Raw genomic sequence first — 13,365 nt, forward strand, 5'->3', positions numbered from 1 at the left:
TTTGGAAAGAACGAATGGGTGGTCTTTCTCGGTTAAGTTGTGTGACGTGACATGAAATTATCAAGGGTAGCCCCTTCCCGTCTCTGATGTTGCACTTTATGTACAGTATATACATCAGAAGAAGCATCCCGCGTTCAACATGTCAAGGGATTCGAGTGGGGAAATCTTTTCCAACGACAGTCTGTTCCTCCCTTAACAACCTGCCATTTTGCGATCTCATTATCGACAGTTTTCAGTCATTTTTTTCTTCCTTTCCGCTTCCACATCAAATCCTTCTTGGCCTCGGCGCTTCAGCACCACACAATACTGCAAGCTTTTTGGCTCGAGGCCCTGCTCCTCCGCCCCCTCAGCTTCTCCTCTTTTGTCTGATACGCCCCCAAGCGCCTGTAAGCCATCTGCTTTATCACGGAGCTAGGTAAGAGGTATCTCGTCCCTTCGTTGGTCGCCTTGTCGTTCACCCCATGCACGATGCTATTCCGGGGTTTCAGCCTTTGCTTTACATGCACCTCCGCAGCAGGCTCTGTCAAAGCTGTAAGGCGTGAATACAGATGGACTGCCATGCATTAACCAAGCCGCCTTCGCTTCTGAAAAATGTCCAGGCTAACAGTGTTCCTCAATTAGTTCGCCGACACCGAAAAAAGGGTTTGTCGGGGTCTGAAACCATACGATAGTCTGCCTTGGTGGCTTTCAGCCTCCAGTAGACAAGGTCCACGACCATGAGGGCGTTTTTTATGCTCCTTCGGCCTTCGTTTCCGACCAACCCGGTTGCTCGTTGGACAGGACCGAGCCGTCAGGATAGATATCTTACATTGATTGTGTAACAATATTCGAAACCAATGGCAAGAGCGGTGCGATGGCAGGCCCGTGGAGCCTTCTCGGACATATATGGTGAGCTTCGTTCTCCTCGGCCACTTCCCACCGATCCTCATTTGGTGGCCCTCGCGAACACCCCATCATCCGGTTCTTCCTTTCACTCACGCTTTCCGTTCTTACATATTCCCTCTAACTTCATTTACGATGATCCACTCCGGAATATTCGGGAGCGCCTTCACCGGCCCAGCTGACCCTCACTTCGTACCAGAGCCCGAACGGCGAGGAACGTTCGCAATATTCTCCACATGTTTCCTAACACTCGGTCTTTGTGTATGGACTTCACTCCATTTCAACGTCCCTGGACACAAGGAGACCGGCATGAGACTGTTCCTACGCAAGACTGGATGGATGATAATGGGTCTTGTCTGCCCAGAACTGGTAAGACGTTTTCCCATCTTCTACACCCTGTTCTTCGCTGACAACGGCAACAGATTGCCTTTACGGCGTTCCAGCAATACACACAAGCAAAGAAGCTTACCAAAGCCATGAACCCACCCAAAGGGTCTCGTGGCCACTCTTCACGGTGGAAAGCAAAAAGCAAGAGGTTTTGGAGACGCATGACATCGTGTTTCAGGCATCGCAAGAATACAATGGACCTGGAGGTATGCTGCACTATCATCCAACATACGTCGCCTTGAGCTAAAACACTCCTGATATAGAGCTCCCTCAAGCCCAAATGGACCATGATGCACAGCTTCCTTGCAGTTATGGGCGGCTTCGTTGTTGAAATGAAGGACCAACCCGGAAACGATGACAAGGCGGAGATCCAGTCCTTCCTCCCTTTGAAGTCCACTGGGACACGACGCACACGACTGACGTTGGTTCCGGAAGCCCTGCGTTTTTTCAAGGAGAAAGGACTAAACTCATTGATTCCCGAGCCATCACTCGTTCACATCCAAGACAAGAGCAAAGGAAACACCCTTGCTAAGGCTCTGGTTTGCTTGCAAGGCAAGTGCACTATTCCCCCGGAACAAAGACTTATCGTGATTGGAATGACTGCTAACAATATCATACCATGTGGTAGCATCGTGGTTTTGCGCCCAATGCTTCACCCGGTTTGCCCAGGGCCTGGCGATAAGCCTGCTGGAACTGAACACCTTCGGACATGCAGTGTGCACATTGATCATATACGGCTTGTGGTGGAGTAAGCCACTAAGCATTGACGAACCAGAGAAGATACCACTTGACACCGAGGGTATAAGTGTGGAGGCAAAACTTCTCGCCGCTATGTGTACCAAGAGCAAGCTGGACAACCGAGTATCAGAATCAGCTCATCTCCACAAAGATGTGCACAGTCTTGTGTTTCCTGTTGAGTCAAAGGGAACCAATGAGCTTGAGCACAGGATCAATATCAACCGAAAGGGACCAGTCGAGAGGAAGTTCGGTATGTTTATTGCTCGTCGGAGGGCTTTCGAGGACCTTGTGTATTCGCCTCTGGGCTACCATTTCTCAAACAGACACAAGTAAGTTTCCCCATACGCCTTTCGATCACCGAAGGTAATTTTGATCAATGACTGCTGACTACTGGCTAAACGTCACAGGACTTCCAAAGAGCCTCTTTTCCTGAAGGTGGACAAATCCGAGGACCTCTTGTACCTCGTGCAAATGACGCCTGCAGAAGCCAAACAACGAATTGCTTCCGACATGAATCACGGTAACGAATGGGACAGTATCAAACTACGTGGTGCTGGATTCTTTGACAGGCCTATCGACGATGCGACTCCGGAGGAACGGTTAGAGGAGATCAGTCTGGTTGTCCCCTATGTCAAAGTTCTTCACTCTGACGTCCGACGGTGGCAACTCTCCCTTCTCTATCATGGTTTCGATACTGTCCCTCCCAATCTCCTAAAGGATCGCATCGGGAACTTTCCTCGGTTTGGAGAACCCGGCACACGCTTCGGATTTTGTTTAGGCTTCAGCATCTTTGGGTTCATCTATGGTGGACTCCATTGCGTTGCCTGGAATGCACCTTTCTTCACCGATATTGAGAAGACGCTGTGGAGGGTGTCCAGCCTAACCATAACGGCCACTATCATTCCGGTCTTCCTTGTCGCATCGTGGATCGTATTTCCCCCGTTCTGGCAGGATCCTTTCGGGAGGATCACCGAGATACACACCGTCCTTCAAAACATCCAAGCGAACGTAAAGCCAGAGGACTGGATCTCCCTGTTGATATCATGGGTCATGTGGATCATCCCCATGCGCAAGATTGTTCGACTGCTGCCACAACCCTGGGAGGGCTTTGACCAAGACATGATCAAGGGATTAACACATGTCGCATACATTATGCTTCTCATCCTCTTTTTCGTCTACAAGGTTATCTTTGACACCAGTGTCATTTTGCTTCTTATCTTCTACACTTTGACACGGCTCTACTTGGTGGTGGTTTGCTTCATCAACCTTGCTCATCTTCCGGACTCCGCATATCTGGTGCCTAACTGGTCCAGGTATGTACCTCATATCGGTTAGGGGGCTGGTGTTCTTGAGGCCAGCGTTTTGGGCTCAGAAGCGGCTGGACGGTATTGTGGGTGGGGTTTCCTCCTCGCGGCCAGGTCTGGCCACGGGGATTTCAAGGACTACCACGAGCGCTTCGAGCACGAGGACGCCCTGCTGACATGCTTCTGTGGAAGCTGGAAGAATCCCTTCCATCCCTTTTTCTGCAGAAAGGCATATGCAGTTTCCCCGGTCACGGGCGAAGCGGCTACGCGGGAGAATCTCTCCCTTGCTATTGGAATTTACTGGCAGCGCTTCATCGCTAGAATCCAGACCTTGCACTTCTTTTCGTGGACTTGCACGAGAAAGGCCTGGCGCCAGACCCTCTGGCAACAGCACACTGACGGCGGTGGCGTCGCTGACAACCTTACGGGGTTCTTACGGAGTAGAGGGGTGGAGGTTGGCCATGGCCACGATATTGAGAGGGTTACGGTGGACTTGGACAGGCTCGTTCACCGTGCAAGGAGACGGGAGGAGGGCTTGCGGGAGGAGGAGAGCGAGAGCGAGAGCGGAGAGGAGTGATTTTGTCATTTCTTTTATCTTTTCCTTTGTGCTACAGGTTCCGTCATATACTGGCGGCTCGCCCACTGGGCGATTCGATTACAAGTGTTGGGCCGCGTTTACACTATGGGCAACACATGATTTACACTGGCAATAGGCCTCGGTTTGCCCTCGGATCAATGGTTTTGGTGGACAGTTAGGGCATTGCTCTTAATTTTGTATGCTAGACTCACCGGTGCGGCACGTCTCATGCCCTACGGGAGGCGGAAGTAGACGTTAAAAATAACAACAACAACAACAACAACAACAACAACAACAACAACAACAACAACAACAACAACAACAACAACAACAACAACAACCTTCAACCTTCAACCAAAGGCTGAGTTTCTAGGCTTTCTTATTCCAAAGAGGTGTGGTACGTACTGAGGTGCGTATCGAGCCTTGTTGCCTAATGCCTCGAGGTATCTATCTAGCGGTCTTCATGTGGATCTTCCTGAGTGCTTTTCGCCCATTCTCCTTTCCTCTAGCATCGGCCTCTGGCCGGTCGTCATTGTGGCCCAGCAGTCACTGGAGCTGCACGTACGCATGCACGGGCTGACCTGTCTTTCATGCACATCGCATAACAATGCATATCTCACCATGCCCCTAACGGTGCCCTCTCGTCTCGTGATGCGAGGGGAACCTCAGGATGATGCTCAGCGCCATCGGCAGTTAAGGCTGATGCAAAGTGTTGAGGTTCTGTTAAGCCGCGGAACATCTAACCCAGAACTCTGGGCAAATGTCCGTGTGACGATCCTTCCGGCGCCTCAAAAAATGAGAAGAAAAACGAAAGGTGGGAAAATTCGGGAAGGCTTAGGCTTCAAAGTTTGGTTGGTTAGCGCTTAATGGGTGAGTGTCAAGTGGTTTGGAGGCGTTGATATAAAATGGCTGGCAGCTGAGGCCAGCTGGAAGCTCGAACCAGTTCTCCATTGCTAACGCAATACCGCAGGTATCTGCCATTCACCATTCAACCAAATTCTGTTTATTTCTCCAGCTACTTTTCGTTCGCCTTCCTCCTATATAACCATACCAAAATTTACTACCGATTCGCGATTTGCACTTCCACCAATAACTCACCACATCTACCGCAACGACATTCATATCCAGATATACCTCATCTATTCATTCGATAACCACAGAACATGAGCCCAATCATTCGCCCCACCGCACAGGGTTGTCCGAACCTGCCTCCCGAAATTCACCTGATGATTTCGCGTTTCCTAAAGGACGACGGTCGGCTGGACACACTTGCCGTATTGTCTAGGTCTTCGAATAGGCTGAGGTCGATATACGAGCCAGAATTGTACCGCACCGCAAAGCATGAAAACTACCCGCATTGCTACCCAAACGAGGCTCTCATGTGGGGTATCACCAACGAATCGGTGCCTGTGATGGCTCAAGCTAAAGCTTATGGAGCAGACATCAATGCTCGAGTCAAGGGTTTTCACGGCAAAGACATCTACCATCATATGTGGTTGAATTATGGCTTGGGAACGATGCTCCAGCATGCGGTCCAGAAGGGCCGCGGCCCCTCCGTGGTGTGGCTGATTCAAGAGGGCGCAGTGATCAACACGCCCGACCAAGCTGCCGTCAACATGTGTGAATGTGACACTACCAGCGAAGAGTTGGAGCACAAATGCTCGACATTACACCTGGCCTTATGCAAAGGTCATTCCCTCATCGCACAGTTTATCATAGACCAGTTCGGGCGAGCGGCTTTGGAAGAGTCGAAGAATGTTGACAGGCCCCTAATCCTTCAAACCGCGATAAAAACGGCCTTTTTCAGGAAGGACATCGAGTTCCTGTCCGCCATGCTGGAGTACCCAAGCGTTTGCAACCTGGTCAATATGGTTAACCCCCACAACGGTCAAACAGTTCTTGAAGCGACCCTGAGTGACAGTAATCTGGGTCTCGACTTCATACTTCGGGACTTCCTGAACAGCATCATTGAGGTGCTTGTTCACGAAGGAGGGGCCAGCCTCGGCCCATACCCCGCTGAGTCCAGGAGTGCAGGGCAGTCACCCCTCGTTACTGTACTCAAATGGGGAAACTATGAAACGGCCCAACAGCTTTTGCGTCTAGGCTGCGACACTCAGGGGCTGCCTCCCACACAAGAGACTCAGAATTGGTCGTCCCCGCTGCACTGTCTTATACCCCCCGCATCTGATTACAGAGCAGAAGACCCGGAGTGGATGGATACCCTAGAGAATCGCCATTATGAGTACCCCACAAGAAGTATACAGGAAATCATCGAGACCCTTGTCCGCTCTGGAGCATCGCTGATGATCAAAGCCACCCTGTTCAACTCCACGCCCCTAGAGAACGCCATATCACACGGCGCCCCATTTCTCTCCCTCTCGCGCCGAGTTGCCGCCTACAAGCTGTTGAAGGTTTTGTTGAAGCACGTCAAAGAGGGAAAAATCACGCAGGCTGCGAGGGACCAGGCGGAGAAATGCATGGAACAGATTAAGGAGGATCTCCGGGCTGAACATGCCTTGTATGATCTGTCAGATAGACGGGTGAAAGTCCGGCCGTGGTCGGGATGGGATGAGGACCGTGCTTATGGCCAGCCTATTCTCCTCAACTAAAAAGTTTGATGTTGTGGAGCGAATGGGGGACGGTTGGTGAGGAGCCGTGTCACACGGACATTCGACAATACCACTAATCTCCCCAAGAGCCGCACGGCTGAACCCCAAGCCTTGCCACACGGCTGGATGTCTCAAGCAACTAGGCTACACTCACCTTCGGGAAGTCTGTTCCTCCAACGGCACGACTTACCCGGAATCCCCTCAGTACCATTAGCGCCTTCGGCGTATTCCAGCCAACGACACAACTGCCGCCTGCACTGCCTCCACGCTAGGCCGCGCTGGCCAGGCCATGAAGGAAGAACACTGAAGGAAGCTATTTAGGAAGACCCACATGTAAGCACAATAGTGCACACTAGATAGATGCATTGTGGCTTTGCGGCCAGATTAGGCCGATAGGAAGATGTACGTACCTATTAGAAGGAAGGAAGGCTTTGGCATAAGAAGGCCAGGAAGTCCAGCCTGGATGAAAGGCTTGAAAGGATTCAACAAGGCCTTCGAGACCAAAGTAGTTTATTAGTTGAATTTGAACTACTGTTCCAAGCCCAACACTGCCCTTGTCACAAGCCGTGACTGAGGGACGTCATCTCTAATCTCCGTTGAGACAGCGGTCGAGTGCCAGGATCCAAGTTTTAGCTTGAATGTGACAAGGGCAGTATTCTGGGCTTGGAACAGTAGTTCAATTCAGCTGATAAACTACTTTGGTCCCGAAGGCCTTGTTGATCCTTTCAACCTTCATGAGAAGGTCAGGCCTTAAGGCCTTCTTATACCAAAGAAGGTTGGTACGTACCGAGCCCTGTGTGCTAGGCATCGGCGCGAGTCTATCTAGTTCATCTGCCTACAAGTAGATCTTCTGAATGCCAGCCTTCGTCTAGTTGCCCGTCAGTAATTCCGGTCGGTGGTTTAATTGATGAAAGTCGCCGGCGGATGTCCGTGTGGCATTCTGTCGGTAATTCCGGTCGGCAGTTTGACTGATGAATGTCACCGGCAAATGTCCGTGTGACAGCCGTGCCTTTTGGCCGAATAGTCTGGCCGAGGCAAGGCTGGCATTGTATGGCGAGGTTGGGTTGATGTCAAGCATTGAGGCTCTATTGAACTTCAAACCCGGGAGTGTAGGCAGATGTCTGTGTGACAGCCGCTCTATGCAGCTGTCACACGGACATTTTGTGACGAACCGTTACAAGCACAGGAGTATTATCGCTGGGATAGAACAATAGAGTAACAGTGTAGTAGCCAAAAGGTACTGATAGATTGTGATAGCTATTGCTTGCTGAAGAACCAGGTATAACGAAGGCCGGGAGGCCTTCTTATATACTGGTCTTCAACCCCGTCCCGTGGTCCCGAAAGCCCGGGACATCGGGTCCTATCTGATTGGTCAATCTATCTAGCTTACATGAGGCTCAAAGATTGGATCGTAACACATTTGCCCACAGTTCTGGGTTAGATGTTCCGAGGCTTAACAGAACCTCAACACTTTGCATTAGCCTTAACTTCCGATGGCGCTGAGCATCATCCTGAGGTTCCCCTTGCATCACGGGGCGAGAGGGCACCGTTAGGGGCATGGTGAGATATGCATTGTTATACAATGTGCATGAAAGACAGGTCAGCCCGTGCATGCGTACGTGCAGCTCCAGTGACTGCTGGGCCACAATGACGTCCGGCCAGAGGCCGATGCTAGAGGAAAGAAGGAGAATGGGCGAAAAGCACTCAGGAAGATCCACATGAAGACCGCTAGATAGATACCTCGAGGCATTAGGCAACAAGGCTCGATACGCACCTCAGTACGTACCACACCTCTTTGACATAAGAAGGCCTTGAAACCCAGCCTTTGGTTGAAGGTTGAAAGGATCAACAAGGCCTTCGAGACCAAAGTAGTTTATCAGCTGAACTGAACCCTTTGTTCCAAGCCCAGAACTCTGCCCTTGTCACACACACACTCATCAGCCCCAGCTTATGTTGCTACAGCCAATGATACTGACTCTCCTAAGCGCATACTGTCAATAAAGCCCCCATGGGCCCATATTGAAGGACGAGTAGCATATGTCGGTAGAATGGTGGCTTATCTGATCCCGTTCCGTCCCACCCGCTATCATGAAGTCTTGAACCCTGAACAAAGGGATGTAAACCTTAACCGAATGGCACGAAGAATGGAGGTAAGCAGCTTAAAACCGTCCCAGACTTTGGCAACCTTTGGCTGAGGGTAGTAACCTACACGCAGAAGGGGAGTATCGAATGCACTGTCCATGCAGGACTGCATCTGGTGGTCAGCCTCGGGAAGGATTTGCCTTTGCGATCTGCCATCTTGTCACCGGTCTCGCTACCTCTGCTTTGTGAAGGCAGGACCCCAAGAAATTTCAACCAATAGGGGTGTAAACCAAGTCCCCTGGACTCAGGCACCCGGGGTCGAAGCTGGAGCCTCGAGTATATACACATGAACCCTCAGAAACCAGAACACCAATCCGCATCCGTGTCGGTCCTTGCAATCATTCCTTTCTCTAACGGGTACAGTACCTGCACTCCAAGCCAGATACGGGAGGTCCGAGATGCTGCACAGCTACCACCCATCATCCAGCATCAAATTAATTACGGCAAACGAATCGGAAAAACGCCAGATATCGCCTGAGGGAGCACAGCATGATGCCCGAATCCTAGGATATTGTTTTCTATGCCGATGATGCCACCCACACATTAACCCAAGCGGCTGGATTATGGAACCAACCTTGAAGTTTTGAGTCACAGTTTAGGTTTTGTCTCAGGGCTTTGGGTCCAAGGGCAAACTATTAGGTATTGCCAAAATGCCACCTTCGCGCCCCTGTTCAACATCTTCCTCGTTCAACCAACTCTGGAAAAAAAAACTTGACGCGTTGCGCGATCTTCGAAATGGCGTCTTCTGGGGAAGAAAATTCCCCAAGCACGCAAGCGCGGGAAGAAACCAAGCCAGTACCACTGGTTACCGAGAAGTCTTCTTCCTCACGAACGAACGAGCACGACACCAGCGATGGCCCTGAGGCGGACGATCCAGTCCCTCACCTGCACGCAAAGACCTTCCTGGCCGTTTTTGCCGTGTGTCTGATCTACATCGCCCAACTGATCAGTCTCGTTGGGGCAGGAGCTGTGAGTTCCTTCGCTCTTTCCCAAACTCTGGAATCCAAATGCACCACTTGCCTTCCTTCGCACGTTCACTCCTTCCCTCGTTTCCTCCCTCCTTCACAAGCTGAGGCCCAACTCCCCAAGTCTCAACTTCCACTTGCAGTCTCCCAACCGCCTATTACTCCTTCTATTCCCAAGAAAAGAACTATTCGGCACCCCTTCGGTTCCGAAAAACTTGCGCCCTGCTGACCTCTTTCTCCGCCCTAAACAGCAAGGCCAAACAATAGCCTCCCACTTTCACTCCGCCCCCCAAGCGATCTGGTTCTCCGCGCCCATCACCATCCTCACCGTCGTTTTGGGTCCCATCATCTCCCAAGCAGCCGACTACTGGGGCCGGAAATACTTCCTTATCATCCCGACCTTCGTCGGCGGCGGGATCGGTAGTCTCGTCGTGTCTCGTGCGAGAGCCATGCCCATCGCCATTTTGGGGTTCAGCATAATTGGCATCGGCTTTGGTTCGCAACCTTTGCTGCACGTGGTCACGAGCGAGGTGTTACCTAGGAGATGGAGGGCGTGGGGCCAGGCGGCGGATATGGCTAGTAATGCATTGGGCGCGGCGGTGGGACTTTATGTAGGTGGCGCGTTGAATAGAACCAACAATCCGGCGGCGGAAGGGTTTAGGATTTATTTCTTGATGAATATGGGGGTTTATGTAGTTGCTGCGGGACTTTGTTGGGGGGGTTATAACCCGCCGCTGAGGCCGTTGCAGACGGAGCTGAGTATGAGGGAGAAGCTGGCGCGGTTGGATTGGGGCGGGTATGGGTTTTTGGCGGTTGGGTTGGTTCTTTTCTCTGTTGGACTGTCGTACTCTGAGAATCCGTATGAGTGGAGTGATCCGCAGGTTTCGGCTACCTTTGCCGTGGGAATGTTGTTTGTGATCGGGTTGGTGGTGTATGAGACATGGGTGAAGAAGGATGGGATGTTCCATTATGGCCTGTTTTCGGGGAATCGCAACTTTGCCGTGGCAATGTTTTGCGTGTTCTCGGAGGGCGTGGCGTTCTTTGCGGCCAACACGTATTTTGCTTTTCAGGTCAGCGTGTTGTACGAGTCGGACGCGCTGCTGGTTGGGGTGAGGTACAGCCTGATGATGATCATAGCTGCGGTCTTTGCCTGCTTGACGGGGTGGTATTGCGCAGCTACAAGACGGGTGAAGTGGGCGACCTTTGTGGCTTTTGGGCTGTTTATCGTCTTCTTCATATGCATGGCGACGACCACGAGAAAGTCCAACACGCCGACGTGGGGCTATACGGTGTTCTTGGGCAGTGCGTTGGGTGTGACTCTGACAACACTTGTCACTGTCGCGCAATTATCCACGCCGCCAGAGCTGATCAGTGTTGCCAGTGGACTGATCATCAGTATTCGTTCGCTAGGTGGCACTGTTGGGTTGGCTATATACAACGCGCTTTTCCACGACGTGATGAAGAACCTAGGGAGCAACATTGGAGCTGCGGTTGTGCCAAAGGGGATCTCGCCCGATGATGTTGAGGTCTTTGTCACAGCACTTGAAAGCCAAAATGAGAAGGCGCTGGATACAATACCGGGGGTGACGGCGGATATCATCCAAGTCGGTGTCATTGCTTTGCAAGACACGTATGTCATGGCATTCAGGCACGTATGGATTGCTGGTGCCTGCTTTGTCGCGCTGGCTGCTCTTGGTAAGTTAAACCGAGCCCTTCGCCAGACGTGCCTTATCATGCTAACATATCGCTTTAGTATCTCTTCTTTTGCTCGACCCCAAAAAGGAGTTCAATATGCACATTGACGCACCTGTTGAGAAGGAAGAAGATTTGTATTCCGTCTGATGTTGAGGAGTGTCTTGATGCTCTTCATTCACAAGGGGGTGGATAAGTTGCAGATTTGATCCATGCCCTTAGCGCCCGAAGGCCCGAAGGCATCTGTCGTTGAGCAGCTGGTATACCGGGAGAAAACCACGTTGCCACCGATACATGGACCTTTGGTTTCAGCTTTTGTTCATGGAGTTTTGGGCTTCTGTCTCCTGAACAAACAAATTTCAAGACTCCGAGGAGATCAGGGATTGAGGCACGAAGACCAAAGAATCCTAAGCATTGATGCCAGTATGGGGGTTCTACAATATTTGGGTGCCTTGGTCGAAGGTAGTGGAACGTCCTCTAAATCATGACTTGATATGAATGACAAGCTTCTCGTTTGAGCATCAAGACACATGGAAGGCAGTGAAGAAGATACGGCCATGCACTTGGTAGCCTTCTCGAAAGACTGGAATCAATCTTGATTGAGCTTGCTGTCTGCCAGCCACGTTTTATAATTTCGCGTCTCGTAAGCCTCTCCTTTTCTTTGACTGACAAGGCGTGTGTTACAAGGCGGGTTGTCCCGCTGCGTTCTTCCCGTGATTGAGATTGACGAGAGTAAGTGTTGTGTATCCGTACATCTGAGCAACGGTAAATCCATGGGACTTATTTTGGTAGTCGCAAACAGTGAACGGAACAGTTGCGATGTTAATTGGTCATGAAGAGAATGTGCCCTTGAGGGTCCAGATTCTAGAGATGAAATCCATACTTGCCTCATCTTCATATGTTCCTGCTTTGCCGTTACCCACGTATGGTCCAGCCACTTGACATGGCTTTTTCCCTGATCAGCCAATCTCCAACCATTTCCTGGACGTTGACAGCGACACCAGACGTGAAGATTCATGGAAAATAGAAGATCCGGCTCATAGAGGAGTAAAAGAAAGTCCATAGTGCAATATGAATGCTCAAGGTCCACCACACCATACATGCGTCGTCTTGTTCCCAACAGCTCACAACTCGAACTGCAACGTCACAGCAAGAAAACTCTTTCAAGATAACCCCGCAAAGTATTTAGAATTAAGTGCATCGCCAAGTGCCACGCTGGTGGTGAAATCGGTCACAAGGCAAGAAGAAGGCAAGATGAAGGCAGGGTATATGAGATGAAATGACCCGCTTGGGCTTCGCTGTGTTGATGACTGGTGTTCACCTACGAGTGCATCTGCCACAGTGCATTGTTCACGATGCAGATACCCGGGAGTCTGGGTCGTGTCCGCGTCCTCCTAGGCTGGCCGTTCCAAGCTTTTCGTCTCCTCTTTTTCTGCATGTTGGTTGATAGTCGATAGCGGATCGCTCTTGAGTTGTAGGTATGGTGCCGCAACACCTCGCGGTGGTGATGCGAAGGAGAGAGTTCATCTCGCTTTCTGCTGTCTTCCTCAGTGCAGCCACCATGATGTATCCAGGCCAACATAGACACTGTTGAAGATGTCTACGTCGCACATGGGCGTTCCAGAACCGTTCGCTTTCAGGTTTCAACATGGAAAGCCATGTGTTTATCGTCATGGGCCTCAGCTTCCGGTTGCTTGTGAAGAGGGTGATGCCGTGAGAGGGGGCAGGCCCATTCTAGAGGCCAGGGTTACATTGTAAGGTGGTAGACGAAGTGTAGCTCGGTAGGTATACCTGCACCACGATAAGTGTTAGCAATTGTAATTCGAAGACTTTGCATATAGGTTCTATCACCTCTCGGATCATCACCAGTTTCTGCGGGTTATCGTCTTGGACTTCTGGTGGCATGCATGTGGCACCAGATTGTGAAATTTGATTCCTTCCTTCCCCTGAGTTTGTGTCTTTCGAGGTGAGTGCGGCCCGTCGTGCTTGCCACACCTTCTCGGGAAGATGGCTTTCCTCTGCAAGACTTGCTGCATCTTTGAACGTCTGTCAGAACCTTGTTCGGGTGT

General features: G+C 51.0%; 3 protein-coding genes across 3 annotated transcripts; all 3 read left to right on the top strand.

Moving 5' to 3' along the window:
* Positions 1-225: 225 nt before the first annotated feature.
* On the top strand, positions 226-3,342 carry SMAC4_01525 (uncharacterized protein; the record flags this gene model as incomplete). The annotated part of the gene is made up of 6 exons (XM_066089608.1): positions 226-415; positions 622-1,251; positions 1,305-1,475; positions 1,533-1,821; positions 1,898-2,336; positions 2,415-3,342. The coding sequence occupies exons 2-6, from the start codon at positions 886-888 to the stop codon at positions 3,340-3,342; spliced, it is 2,193 nt and encodes a 730-aa protein (XP_065945751.1). The 5' UTR covers positions 226-415; positions 622-885.
* A 1,709-nt stretch (positions 3,343-5,051) lies between these two features.
* On the top strand, positions 5,052-6,497 carry SMAC4_13090 (uncharacterized protein; the record flags this gene model as incomplete). The annotated part of the gene is made up of 1 exon (XM_003344780.2): positions 5,052-6,497. One exon carries the CDS (start codon positions 5,052-5,054, stop codon positions 6,495-6,497), a length of 1,446 nt encoding a protein of 481 aa, XP_003344828.2.
* A 2,877-nt stretch (positions 6,498-9,374) lies between these two features.
* Positions 9,375-12,466, top strand: SMAC4_01513 (uncharacterized protein; the record flags this gene model as incomplete). Its single annotated transcript, XM_003352632.2, has 3 exons — positions 9,375-9,608; positions 9,856-11,299; positions 11,358-12,466. 3 exons carry the CDS (start codon positions 9,375-9,377, stop codon positions 11,444-11,446), a joined length of 1,767 nt encoding a protein of 588 aa, XP_003352680.1. The 3' UTR covers positions 11,447-12,466.
* Between the last annotated feature and the right edge of the window lie 899 nt (positions 12,467-13,365).

The sequence above is a fragment of the Sordaria macrospora genome, chromosome 1 (genome assembly GCF_033870435.1).
Source record: "Sordaria macrospora chromosome 1, complete sequence".
Taxonomy (NCBI): Eukaryota; Fungi; Ascomycota; class Sordariomycetes; order Sordariales; family Sordariaceae; genus Sordaria; species Sordaria macrospora.